This window comes from Oncorhynchus masou, chromosome 9 (assembly GCF_036934945.1).
Source record: "Oncorhynchus masou masou isolate Uvic2021 chromosome 9, UVic_Omas_1.1, whole genome shotgun sequence".
In the NCBI taxonomy this organism is placed as follows: Eukaryota; Metazoa; Chordata; class Actinopteri; order Salmoniformes; family Salmonidae; genus Oncorhynchus; species Oncorhynchus masou.
Genome location: NC_088220.1, coordinates 18,634 through 33,183, shown reverse-complemented (window position 1 = coordinate 33,183; position 14,550 = coordinate 18,634). Strand labels below are relative to the sequence as shown.

At 47.9% G+C, this 14,550-nt stretch overlaps 1 protein-coding gene across 1 annotated transcript in view; it reads left to right on the top strand.

The window, feature by feature from the left end:
- LOC135545406 (protein FAM193B-like) overlaps positions 1-14,298 on the top strand; it is a 42,388-nt gene extending 28,090 nt beyond the window's left edge. Inside the window, exons 8-11 of the mRNA XM_064973011.1 lie at positions 1,224-1,460; positions 8,860-9,820; positions 10,038-10,113; positions 10,304-14,298. Coding sequence (XP_064829083.1) covers positions 1,224-1,460; positions 8,860-9,820; positions 10,038-10,113; positions 10,304-10,376 — 1,347 coding nt within the window. The 3' untranslated portion in view covers positions 10,377-14,298. The remainder of the gene's footprint in view (positions 1-1,223; positions 1,461-8,859; positions 9,821-10,037; positions 10,114-10,303) is intronic.
- The last annotated feature ends 252 nt before the right edge of the window (positions 14,299-14,550 follow it).

The following is a 14,550-nucleotide window of genomic DNA, read 5'->3' as shown; positions in this document are numbered from 1 at the left end:
CCTGGACAGGACACTAGTCTATCTCCTGTTTCTGTAGTGAGACAGCTTGATGTACCAGGACACCCCCTGGACAGGACACTAGTCTCTCTCCTGTTTCTGTAGTGAGACAGCTTGATGTACCAGGACACCCCCTGGACAGGACACTAGTCTCTCCTGTTTCTGATGTACAACAGGACACCCCCTGGACAGGATGCTCTGTGTTTATATGCCAATAATGAATTTATAATGGAAATTAACCACAATTTCATAGTTGTAATTAGATGTTTTCTGTCTGTCTCAGTACTCATCTGTCTGTCTGACCGTCTGTCTGTCCGTCTGTCTGTCTCAGTACTCATCTGTCTGTCTGACCGTCTGTCTGTCCGTCTGTCTGTCTCAGTACTCATCTGTCTGACTGTCTAACCATCTGTCTGTCTGTCTCAGTACTCATCTGTCTGACTGTCTAACAATCTGTCTGTATGACTGTCTGTCTGTCTCAGTACTCATCTGTCTGACCGTCTAACTGTCTCTCTGATCATCTAACCGTCTCTCTAACGTCTGTCTGTCTGACCATCTGTCTGTCTGACCATCTGTCTGTCTGACCTTTGAACCGTCTGTCTGACCTTTGAACCGTCTGTCTGAATATCTAACCGCCTGTCTGACTGTCGAACCGTCTGTCTGACCTTTGAACCGTCTGTCCAACTGTCTAACCGTCTGTCCAACTGTCTAACCGTCTGTCTGAATGTCTAACCGTCTGTCTGAATGTCTAACCGTCTGTCCAACTGTCTAACCGTCTGTCTGAATGTCTAACCGTCTGTCTGAATGTCTAACCGTCTGTCTGAATGTCTAACCGTCTGTCTGACTGTCTAACCGTCTGTCTGACTGTCGAACCGTCTGTCTGACTGTCGAACCGCCTGTCTGACTGTCGAACCGCCTGTCTGACTGTCGAACCGCCTGTCTGACTGTCGAACCGCCTGTCTGACTGTCGAACCGCCTGTCTGACTGTCGAACCGCCTGTCTGACTGTCGAACCGCCTGTCTGACTGTCGAACCGCCTGTCTGACTGTCGAACCGCCTGTCTGACTGTCGAACCGCCTGTTTGACTGTCGAACCGCCTGTCTGACTGTCGAACCGCCTGTCTGACTGTCGAACCGCCTGTCTGACTGTCGAACCGCCTGTTTGACTGTCGAACCGCCTGTCTGACTGTCTGACCGTGTCCGTCTGACCGTCTGTCTCTCCCCACCTCAGGAGAAGCAGACCCAGGCGGGTAGTGGTGATGGTGAGGGAGCTGGTAGCGACCCCCCCTCCACCCCTCCAGAGCCCAGTGAGGACCCAGACCACCTCAGCCTGGAGGAGGAGGAGGAGGATGGGGAGTACGGTGAGGGCCCGGAGGCTAGTCGGCTGCTGGAGTGGCCCCAGCTGGAACTAGAGAGGGTCAACTCCTTCCTGACCTCTCGGCTAGAGGAGATCAAAAACACCATCAAGGTAAGGATATCTGCGTCCTTAAGGGTAGGCACCCTACTCCCTAAATTATGCACGACTGTTGACCAGGGCCCATGGTAGTGCACTATATAGGAAATAGGGTGCCATTTGGGAGTCACGTGATCACTGTCCATATGTAGGGCGCTGTGAAGTAGGGCGCTGTGAAATAGGGCGCTGTGAAATAGGGCGCTGTGAAGTAGGGCGCTGTGAAGTAGGGCGCTGTGAAATAGGGCGCTGTGAAATAGGGCGCTGTGAAATAGGGCGCTGTGAAGTAGGGCGCTGTGAAGTAGGGCGCTGTGAAGTAGGGCGCTGTGAAGTAGGGCGCTGTGAAGTAGGGCGCTGTGAAATAGGGCGCTGTGAAGTAGGGCGCTGTGAAGTAGGGCGCTGTGAAGTAGGGCGCTGTGAAGTAGGGCGCTGTGAAGTAGGGCGCTGTGAAGTAGGGCGCTGTGAAGTAGGGCGCTGTGAAGTAGGGCGCTGTGAAGTAGGGCGCTGTGAAATAGGGCGCTGTGAAATAGGGCGCTGTGAAATAGGGTGCCATTTGGGAGTCACGTGATCACTGTCCATATGTAGGGCGCTGTGAAGTAGGGCGCTGTGAAGTAGGGCGCTGTGAAGTAGGGCGCTGTGAAGTAGGGCGCTGTGAAATAGGGCGCTGTGAAATAGGGCGCTGTGAAATAGGGCGCTGTGAAATAGGGCGCTGTGAAATAGGGCGCTGTGAAATAGGGCGCTGTGAAATAGGGCGCTGTGAAGTAGGGCGCTGTGAAGTAGGGCGCTGTGAAGTAGGGCGCTGTGAAGTAGGGCGCTGTGAAGTAGGGCGCTGTGAAGTAGGGCGCTGTGAAGTAGGGCGCTGTGAAGTAGGGCGCTGTGAAGTAGGGCGCTGTGAAGTAGGGCGCTGTGAAATAGGGCGCCATTTGGGAGTCGCGTGATCACTGTCCATATGTAGGGCGCTGTGAAATAGGGCGCTGTGAAATAGGGCGCTGTGAAGTAGGGCGCTGTGAAATAGGGCGCTGTGAAATAGGGCGCTGTGAAATAGGGCGCTGTGAAATAGGGCACTGTGAAATAGGGCGCTGTGAAATAGGGCGCTGTGAAATAGGCGTAGGGCACTGTGAAATAGGGCGCTGTGAAATGGGCGTAGGGCGCTGTGAAATAGGCGTAGGGCGCTGTGAAATAGGGCACTGTAAAATAGGCATAGGGCACTGTGAGATAGGGCGCTGTGAAATAGGGCGCTGTGAAATAGGGCGCTGTGAAATAGGAGTAGGGCGCTGTGAAATGGGCGTAGGGCGCTGTGAAATAGGCGTAGGGCGCTGTGAAATAGGGCACTGTGAAATAGGCGTAGGGCGTTGTGAAATAGGGCACTGTGAAATAGGCGTAGGGCGTTGTGAAATAGGGCACTGTGAAATAGGCGTAGGGCACTGTGAAATAGGCGTAGGGCACTGTGAAATAGGCGTAGGGCACTGTGAAATAGGCGTAGGGCGTTGTGAAATAGGGCACTGTGAAATAGGCGTAGGGCACTGTGAAATAGGTGTAGGGCACTGTGAAATAGGGCGCTGTGAAATAGGGCGCTGTGAAATAGGGCGCTGTGAAATAGGCGTAGGGCGCTGTGAAATAGGCGTAGGGCACTGTGAAATAGGGCGCTGTGAAATAGGCGTAGGGCGCTGTGAAATAGGCGTAGGGCGCTGTGAAATAGGCGTAGGGCGTTGTGAAATAGGGCACTGTGAAATAGGCGTAGGGCGTTGTGAAATAGGGCACTGTGAAATAGGCGTAGGGCACTGTGAAATAGGCGTAGGGCGTTGTGAAATAGGGCACTGTGAAATAGGCGTAGGGCGTTGTGAAATAGGGCACTGTGAAATAGGCGTAGGGCACTGTGAAATAGGCGTAGGGCACTGTGAAATAGGCGTAGGGCACTGTGAAATAGACGTAGGGCGTTGTGAAATAGGGCACTGTGAAATAGGCGTAGGGCACTGTGAAATAGGCGTAGGGCACTGTGAAATAGGCGTAGGGCGTTGTGAAATAGGGCACTGTGAAATAGGCGTAGGGCACTGTGAAATAGGCGTAGGGCACTGTGAAATAGGCGTAGGGCACTGTGAAATAGGCGTAGGGCGTTGTGAAATAGGGCACTGTGAAATAGGCGTAGGGCGTTGTGAAATAGGGCACTGTGAAATAGGCGTAGGGCGTTGTGAAATAGGCGTAAGGCGCTGTGAAATAGGCGTAGGGCGCTGTGAAATAGGGCGCTGTGAAATAGGCGTAGGGCGTTGTGAAATAGGCGTAAGGCGCTGTGAAATAGGCGTAGGGCTCTGTGAAATAGGGCACTGTGAAATAGCATATTGGCTATGCTCAGTAGGCTATAGGCCCAGTACATTATCACTGCATATTGGCTATGCTCAGTAGGCCCAATACATTATCACTGCATATTGGCTATACTCAGTAGGCTATAGGCCCAGTACATTATCCCTGCATATTGGCTATGCTCAGTAGGCTATAGACCCAGTACATTATCACTGCATATTGGCTATGCTCAGTAGGCTATAGGCCCAATACATTATCCCTGCATATTGGCTATGCTCAGTAGGCTATAGGCCCAGTACATTATCACTGCATATTGGCTATGCTCAGTAGGCTATAGGCCCAGTACATTATCACTGCATATTGGCTATGCTCAGTAGGCCCAGTACATTATCACTGCATATTGGCTATACTCAGTAGGCTATAGGCCCAGTACATTATCCCTGCATATTGGCTATGCTCAGTAGGCTATAGACCCAGTACATTATCACTGCATATTGGCTATGCTCAGTAGGCTATAGGCCCAATACATTATCCCTGCATATTGGCTATGCTCAGTAGCCTATAGGCCCAGTACATTATCACTGCATATTGGCTATGCTCAGTAGGCTATAGGCCCAGTACATTATCACTGCATATTGGCTATGCTCAGTAGACGATAGGCCCAATACATTATCACTGCATATTGGCTATGCTCAGTAGGCTATAGGCCCAGTACATTATCACTGCATATTGGCTATGCTCAGTAGGACCAATACATGATCACTGCATATTGGCTATGCTCAGTAGGCTATAGGTCCAATACATTATCCCTGCATATTGGCTATGCTCAGTAGGCTATAGGCCCAGTACATTATCACTGCATATTGGCTATGCTCAGTAGGCCCAATACATTATCACTGCATATTGGCTATACTCAGTAGGCTATAGGCCCAGTACATTATCCCTGCATATTGGCTATGCTCAGTAGGCTATAGACCCAGTACATTATCACTGCATATTGGCTATGCTCAGTAGGCTATAGGCCCAATACTTTATCCCTGCATATTGGCTATGCTCAGTAGGCTATAGGCCCAGTACATTATCACTGCATATTGGCTATGCTCAGTAGGCTATAGGCCCAGTACATTATCACTGCATATTGGCTATGCTCAGTAGGCCCAGTACATTATCACTGCATATTGGCTATACTCAGTAGGCTATAGGCCCAGTACATTATCCCTGCATATTGGCTATGCTCAGTAGGCTATAGACCCAGTACATTATCACTGCATATTGGCTATGCTCAGTAGGCTATAGGCCCAATACATTATCCCTGCATATTGGCTATGCTCAGTAGCCTATAGGCCCAGTACATTATCACTGCATATTGGCTATGCTCAGTAGGCTATAGGCCCAGTACATTATCACTGCATATTGGCTATGCTCAGTAGACGATAGGCCCAGTACATTATCACTGCATATTGGCTATGCTCAGTAGGTTATAGGCCCAGTACATTATCACTGCATATTGGCTATGCTCAGTAGGCCCAATACATTATCACTGCATATTGGCTATGCTCAGTAGGCTATAGGCCCAGTACATTATCACTGCATATTGGCTATGCTCAGTAGGCTATAGGCCCAGTACATTATCACTGCATATTGGCTATGCTCAGTAGGACCAATACATTATCACTGCATATTGGCTATGCTCAGTAGGCTATAGGTCCAATACATTATCCCTGCATATTGGCTATGCTCAGTAGGCTATAGGCCCAGTACATTATCACTGCATATTGGCTATGCTCAGTAGGCCCAATACATTATCACTGCATATTGGCTATGCTCAGTAGGCTATAGGTCCAGTACATTATCACTGCATATTGGCTATGCTCAGTAGGCTATAGGCCCAGTACATTATCACTGCATATTGGCTATGCTCAGTAGGCCCAATACATTATCACTGCATATTGGCTATGCTCAGTAGGCCCAATACATTATCACTGCATATTGGCTATGCTCAGTAGGCTATAGGCCCAGTACATTATCACTGCATATTGGCTATAGACCCAGTACATTATCACTGCATATTGGCTATGCTCAGTAGGCTATAGGCCCAGTACATTATCACTGCATATTGGATATGCTCAGTAGGCTATAGACCCAATACATTATCACTGCATATTGGCTATGCTCTGTAGGCTATAGGCCAAGTACATTATCACTGCATATTGGCTATGCTCAGTAGGCCCAGTACATTATCACTGCATATTGGCTATGCTCAGTAGGCCCAGTACATTATCACTGCATATTGGCTATGCTCAGTAGGCTATAGGCCCACTACATTATCACTGCATATTGGCTATGCTCAGTAGACCCAGTACATTATCACTGCATATTGGCTATGCTCAGTAGGCTATAGGCCCAGTACATTATCACTGCATATTGGCTATGCTCAGTAGGCTATAGGCCCAATACATTATCACTGCATATTGGCTATGCTCAGTAGGCTATAGGCCCAGTACATTATCCCTGCATATTGGCTATGCTCAGTAGGCTATAGGCCCAGTACATTATCACTGCATATTGGCTATAGACACAGTACATTATCACTGCATATTGGCTATGCTCAGTAGGCCCAGTACATTATCACTGCATATTGGCTATGCTCAGTAGGCCCAGTACATTATCACTGCATATTGGCTATGCTCAGTAGGCTATAGGCCCAGTACATTATCACTGCATATTGGCTATGCTCAGTAGGCTATAGGCCCAATACATTATCACTGCATATTGGCTATGCTCTGTAGGCTATAGGCCCAGTACATTATCACTGCATATTGGCTATAGACCCAGTACATTATCACTGCATATTGGCTATGCTCAGTAGGCTATAGGCCCAGTACATTATCACTGCATATTGGCTATGCTCAGTAGGCTATAGACCAAGTACATTATCACTGCATATTGGCTATAGACCCAGTACATTATCACTGCATATTGGCTATGCTCTGTAGGCTATAGGCCCAGTACATTATCACTGCATATTGGCTATAGACCCAGTACATTATCACTGCATATTGGCTATAGACCCAGTACATTATCACTGCATATTGGCTATGCTCTGTAGGCTATAGGCCCAGTACATTATCACTGCATATTGGCTATAGACCCAGTACATTATCATTGCATATTGGCTATGCTCTGTAGGCTATAGGCCCAATACATTATCACTGCATATTGGCTATGCTCAGTAGGCTATAGGCCCAGTACATTATCCCTGCATATTGGCTATGCATGAATTGCCCTACCAATGTTGCTCTTCTCAGACCATTTAGAAATTATCTATATTTTTAATTGGTATATGATCACAGTGGTAATAGATAATTAGTTGTATACAGCTCCTTCTGATGCTCAGTCTGAGGGAGGGATCAGTGGTGAGGCTGCCTCTCACCTGACTCACCGTCCCTCCTCTGAGGAAAGGGAGGAAGGGGACACCGTCCCTCCGCTGAGGAAAGGGTTGAAGGGGACACCGTCCCTCCTCTGAGGAAAGGGAGGAAGGGGACACCATCCCTCCTCTGAGGAAAGGGGGCACCGTCCCTCCTCTGAGGAAAGGGAGGAAGGGGACACCGTCCCTCCTCTGAGGAAAAGGGGACACCGTCCCTCCTCTGAGGAAAAGGGGACACCATCCCTCCTCTGAGGAAAGGGGGCACAGTCCCTCCTCTGAGGAAAGGGAGGAAGGGGACACCGTCCCTCCTCTGAGGAAAAGGGGACACCGTCCCTCCACTGAGGAAAGGGAGGAAGGGGACACCGTCCCTCCGCTGAGGAAAGGGGGCACCGTCCCTCCGCTGAGGAAAGGGAGGAAGGGGACACCGTCCCTCCTCTGAGGAAAGGGAGGAAGGGGACACCGTCCCTCCTCTGAGGAAAGGGGGCACGTTCTCCTCCGCTGAGGAAAGGGGGCACCGTCCCTCCGCTGAGGAAAGGGAGGAAGGGGACACCGTCCCTCCTCTGAGGAAAGGGAGGAAGGGGACACCGTCCCTCCTCTGAGGAAAGGGGGCACCGTCCCTCCTCTGAGGAAAGGGGGCACCGTCCCTCCTCTGAGGAAAGGGGGCACCGTCCCTCCTCTGAGGAAAGGGGGCACCGTCCCTCCTCTGAGGAAAGGGGGCACCGTCCCTCCTCTGAGGAAAGGGGGCACCGTCCCTCCTCTGAGGAAAGGGGGCACCGACCCTCCTCTGAGGAAAGGGAGGAAGGGGGCATCGTCCCTCCGCTGAGGAAAGGGGGCACCGTCCCTCCTCTGAGGAAAGGGGGCACCGACCCTCCTCTGAGGAAAGGGAGGAAGGGGGCACTGTCCCTCCTCTGAGGAAAGGGGGCACCGTCCCTCCTCTGAGGAAAGCGGGCACCGTCCCAGCTGATGGTGTAACCTCAAGTCCCACTGCATTATTTCTGCCTCTGGCATCATTTAAGGTTATCAACTTTTCTGTGTGCCCCGGGCTTCTTGTGTCCGTCTATGGCTCGAGGAAACTGTGCAGGGGAACGCTTTGTCTTCCCTGGGCCACTAGGGCTGTTGAATCAAGTGCACCTACTGCCAACAGCGCTAAACGAAGGGGGGGGTAATAGGAACTCAAGGTTGACCAGTTGATTGCGACCCGTCCAATGTTGTCTGGGGTTGGTGTCTTTTAGGGGCGGTTTCTCAGACACAAGTCAAGCATCGTCCTGGACCAAAAACATCAAGCTCAATGGGAGGGTCTCCGTCTAAAGCAGGCTAATCTGTGTCCAGGAAACCAGTCCTCAACCTGTTAATATCAGTGTTTCAGTGAGTCTATTATGGGCAATCTGATAAACAGTTGAAACCCGGATTTTAAGGGAGTTGAGCTGTTTTAAATGTTGGATTATTAAACTGGCAGTTTAGCAGTTTTAAATGTTGGTTTCTTAAACTGGCAGTTTAGCAGTTTTAAATGTTGGTTTATTAAACTGGCAGTTTAGCAGTTTTAAATGTTGGTTTATTAAACTGGCAGTTTAGCAGTTTTAAATGTTGGTTTATTAAACTGGCAGTTTAGCAGTTTTAAATGTTGATTCAGTAAACTTATTGCTGCTTGTCTTCTCTTTTCTAAAATAACAACGTTGACCTTCGACCTTGCAGGACTCTATCCGTGCGTCGTTCTCCATGTACGACCTCAACCTGGATGTGAATGACTTCCCGAAGAAGGCTGCTACTCTGGAGGGCAACCATCTTCTCTCCCACCTCAACGGCTCCTCCTGCTCTGACCTGCAGCAGATAGACCTCGACCTGGCCCCTCTCTCCCTGGGTACCTTCAAGAGCCATCTGGACCTGGTCAGCGGCTGGGAGGAGGCCCATCCCCGGGACACCTCCCCCATCGGCCCCATCTCACCCCCGGCTTGTGCTACTGTACCTGGGGTAGGGGGACCAGGGGTTGGTACTGGGGCGAAGGATGTTCACAGGCTCCACACCACCCCCAGCCTCTCCAAGCTGATCCGGGTGCGCTCCCCAGAGAGGTGCCCCTCTGCTAGGCCTGAGAATAAACACCAGGCCCCTGCTTCGATCCAGACCCAGGCCTCTATTAAGGTAGCTAAGCCTAAAGAGGAGACCCCAGTGGAGCCCAAGAACATGACAACCCCTACCCCTGGGGTTAATGTTGGGGCTGGTAAGAACATGACAACCCCTACTCCTGGGGCTGGCAAGCTGAAGAAGGGCAAGAAGCAGCAACGTCAGGACCAGCTGCCTCCAGAACAGAACCAGACCAGACCCGGATCCAAAGCAGCTGCGGAGTCGCAGAAAACTGGTTCTGATGCTGTGGGTTCTAAGGCTGGTTCTGGTTCCAAACCACCACCTCACTCAGCTGAGAGCCAGAGAACCGGGCCAAGGAGGGCGGAGGAGACCAGACCCACCCGGCAGCAGGCCACCAACGGGACAGCGAGTAGCTCCGGTGCTCCCAGCACCCAAAGAGGGAAGGGGGAGGAGCAAGAGGCCAAAGGTCACTCTGTCGCCTCAACTAATCACAACCAAGCCCAGCAGCAGCAGCAACCCAAGGGGAAGAATAAGAAGAACAAGAACAAGGGAGAGAAAACCAGCCGCAACATCGGTACGTTAGTTTAGATAACCATCTAGTTGACTGTCTCTTGTGTTATACATGTTGTAGGAGGGGAGACATGTCAGGTCCGTTAGTATAGATAACCCTCTAGTTGACTGTCTCTTGTGTTATACATGTTGTAGGAGACGTCAGTGTGAATGTTAAAGCAATCAGACAGCGTGACCGTTCGTTGGTTGTGATGTTTCTGTCCTGTTTCTTTGTTCCCCAGACGATGTGTTTCTCCCGAAAGACGTGGACCCAAAAGAAATGGATGAGATTGATCGTGAGGTGGAATACTTCAAAAGGTAACGCTCGGCCTCGGTGACAATCCGAAACATTTAGGGCCGCTTTACCAAACAGACATTGTCCATTAAAAGTGATTCTAGACTTAGTCTTTGTCTAGGGAAACTGGACTTTTTTTGAGGGAGGGAGGGGGGCGCCACCAGCCTCCTGGTAATAGAACCGTGTTGTGATATTTCTCTCGTCTCTCTGTAGGTTTTGCCTTGACTCTGCTAAACAGACCCGTCAGAAGGTTGCAGTAAACTGGTCCAACTTTACCCTCAAATAGGTTCCTTCCAACGCAGCCCAGTAACTGACGGGTTCTAGAATGCAGAACCCCCCCCCCCCCAACGTGACTATGTCCATACAACCCCGACGGCCTGAGGCCTTCTCTCATTCCCACTCTTCCTCTTCTTCCTCACCAAGCCAAGGGACCCTGGTGCAACACCATTTTCCATTGGTCAGGACTGCGATGCCATTGGCTGACAGCCAGGGATCATTCACACACGGGCCCGACTGAGAACTCGCTGTTTCCCAACGAGGGAGATGGGAGATCCAGGCTGAGAGATGGGCGTTGGTTCTCCGTCTGTCAGATCTGATCCACTGTGTACTTCACTATGTAGTATGGAAAACAGTTACCTTTTTACAATAAAAAATGTGTTTTTATTGTAATTGTGGGACATTTTAACATTGTAGAAACCTTCTTGGATTGTTATTGGTTGGTTCTATTTGGTGCTTCTGTTCTCTAAAGGTACTGACCCATGACCCACAATGAACTTTTACTGTCTTTAGTTTAGGGTAATATCCCCCATCTCTCCCTCAACACACAGCGCTCTGTTTATTGGCACTCTTTTAGATAATCAATCACTCTTTTAGATAATCAATTGTCTCTAAAGGATTTTATGTTGATTTTAAGTTCAATGTTGATCTTACGTTGATTTTAAGATCGGAATAGGTCTTCTAGTATGGGGGATGTCATGTTAACGCACATTATACTGTCATGGACACCATGTGTGGGTTGGTTATCTATACTGTCATGGACACCATGTGTGGGTTGGTTATCTATACTGTCATGGACACCATGTGTGGGTTGGTTATCTATACTGTCATGGACACCATGTGTGGGTTGGTTATCTATACTGTCATGGACACCATGTGTGGGTTGGTTATCTATACTGTCATGGACACCATGTGTGGGTTGGTTATCTATACTGTCATGGACACCATGTGTGGGCTGGTTATCTATACTGTCATGGACACCATGTGTGGGTTGGTTATCTATACTGTCATGGACACCATGTGTGGGTTGGTTATCTATACTGTCATGGACACCATGTGTGGGTTGGTTATCTATACTGTCATGGACACCATGTGTGGGTTGGTTATCTATACTGTCATGGACACCATGTGTGGGCTGGTTATCTATACTGTCATGGACACCATGTGTGGGTTGGTTATCTATACTGTCATGGACACCATGTGTGGGTTGGTTATCTATACTGTCATGGACACCATGTGTGGGTTGGTTATCTATACTGTCATGGACACCATGTGTGGGTTGGTTATCTATACTGTCATGGACACCATGTGTGGGTTGGTTATCTATACTGTCATGGACACCATGTGTGGGTTGGTTATCTATACTGTCATGGACACCATGTGTGGGTTGGTTATCTATACTGTCATGGACACCATGTGTGGGTTGGTTATCTATACTGTCATGGACACCATGTGTGGGTTGGTTATCTATACTCTCATGGACACCATGTGTGGGTTGGTTATCTATACTCTCATGGACACCATGTGTGGGTTGGTTATCTATACTCTCATGGACACCCCCCACCATGTGTGGGTTGGTTATCTATACTCTCATGGACACCCCCCACCATGTGTGGGTTGGTTATCTATACTGTCATGGACACCCCCCACCATGTGTGGGTTGGTTATCTATACTGTCATGGACACCCCCCACCATGTGTGGGTTGGTTATCTATACTGTCATGGACACCCCCCACCATGTGTGGGTTGGTTATCTATACTATCATGGACACCATGTGTGGGTTGGTTATCTATACTGTCATGGACACCATGTGTGGGTTGGTTATCTATACTGTCATGAACACCCCCCACCATGTGTGGGTTGGTTATCTATACTGTCATGGACACCCCCCACCATGTGTGGGTTGGTTATCTATCCTGGTATTGTGCTCTCATGACCCCGAATCGTACTGCTCTGATTGTGCCAACGTGACCCCTCGTTATGACATCACAGGCTGAACCAACACTGTTCATTAATTTAATGGTTTGTAGCTTCAACATCAAGTCTGAGTTCAAGATTGTGCCCTATTCGCTATGTGGTGCACTCCTTTAGACCAGGACCCCGTAGGTCTATAGTGAAAAGTAGTGCACTGTATAGGGAATAGGGTGCAACCATAGAGTCCCATTGAGTAAGTCATTATGGTGTAGTTTATCAATGTTCAATATCAATGTTCCTCAAACTGTAGGAGTCAACGACAGTGGATGACCCAGACCAATAGATTCATTACCCTCTTGTACAATGCTATTATTTTGTATGAAATTGTGACAAATGGTTGTGTTTTAACAAAAATGAACGTTTGGAAAGTAATCAGCGACACTAATATAAACTCTGATCTTTTTTTAAAATAAATAAATAAACAAAATATTTATCTGGTTACTGTGTTTAACACTTGGAATCACATCTTCACAAGATGTGGTTAAATGAAACCAGATTGATTTCTCCCCTGTATAATCTATATAAGTCATGGTTATCTTCAGTGGTCAGCCTCCCCATGTTCTGATATCGAGCCATGCTCCATACTTCTCTTTATGCTTCAAAGTCACATCTCCCATTGGTTGTTGATGTAACTGCTAATCAGAGCTGATATCTCCCATTGGTTGTTGATGTAACTGCTAATCAGAGCTGATATCTCCCATTGGTTGTTGATGTAGCTGCTAATCAGAGCTGATATCTCCCATTGGTTGTTGATGTAGCTGCTAATCAGAGCTGATATCTCCCATTGGTTGTTGATGTAACTGCTAATCAGAGCTGATATCTCCCATTGATTGTTGATGTAACTGCTAATCAGAGCTGATATCTCCCATTGGTTGTTGATGTAACTGCTAATCAGAGCTGATATCTCCCATTGGTTGTTGATGTAACTGCTAATCAGAGCTGATATCTCCCATTGGTTGTTGATGTAACTGCTAATCAGAGCTGATATCTCCCATTGGTTGTTGATGTAACTGCTAATCAGAGCTGATATCTCCCATTGGTTGTTGATGTAACTGCTAATCAGAGCTGATATATTCCCCTATGGTGGTCTGTGATTATGGTTCTATACTGTGGCCATGTTCTCAACAGTCTTGCTTCTCAAACGGCACCCTATTCCCTATATAGTGCACTACCTGTGACCAGGGCCCATAGGTTAGTGCACTACTTGTGACCAGGGCCCATAGGGTAGTGTACTATATAGGGAATAGGGTGCTATTTGGGATGCTCTACCATGGCTGCCTCATACTGTTGTTTTGATCTCTCAACTCCTTCACATACAGGATTGTATTCATTAGGCATCCGACGGAAGAAAACATACAAACATGAAGAGACGACTTGTACTTGTCCATTTTAACAACTGTTGTTGTTGGTTTTTTTTTCAGTTGAAAAAATGTTTGTACATAAAAGTGACTTTAGGGCATTTTAAACAAGTCCGCAATGATAACCTGGTCTCACTGAGGTTTGGTGAGGATTTCAAACATGGTACAAAAATTCACAATGCTCTCTGACCCTTCTGGGGTCATACATCTCAATAAGAACCTCTGCTGTCACTCAGTATCTTCTGAGTTCCCTTTTCTGATCAGAAAACGATCAATAGTTTTAAGTGATGTTTCCGATAGAAGTGGTGCTTCGATGATTCCAAGTTAGTCATCACAAAAACATGTCTCAAGTTTCCGTGATTTTATGTTTTATTTTATTTTTTCCTTCCAGAAAATCTGTTTCTGAAATTTTGTATCCCAGTTTATATTCAACTAGAAGACATGATCTGAAATGTGTGGAATGTAGATGTATACTATACCGTTAATGTCGGCCTAAAACAAGTTGGCCTTTCTGTTTTTTTTTTTTTTATTATTATTCACTTTTGATACTGTGAAAATCTTTCGTTCAGAAAGATTAAAACATTACAGTTTTGACAAAATTAAGTGTCGTGTTTTATTTCTGAGAGGTTTTAAGGATGCATCGTGATAAGTAAATTCGTTAAGAGAATTGTCTTAATATTTTCAACCAAAGTCCTCTTTCGAGGTCATGTCCAGACTACCAGAGGATGGCAGACACAAGGGCCTGACTGGTTTACATCAGCTTTCAAAGTCTTACTGACAGTTCGTTGGGGAAAATGAATGGGGTTTTGGAAGAAATGCAGAAAAGGAAGTCTGAGGTACACAGGCTGAGG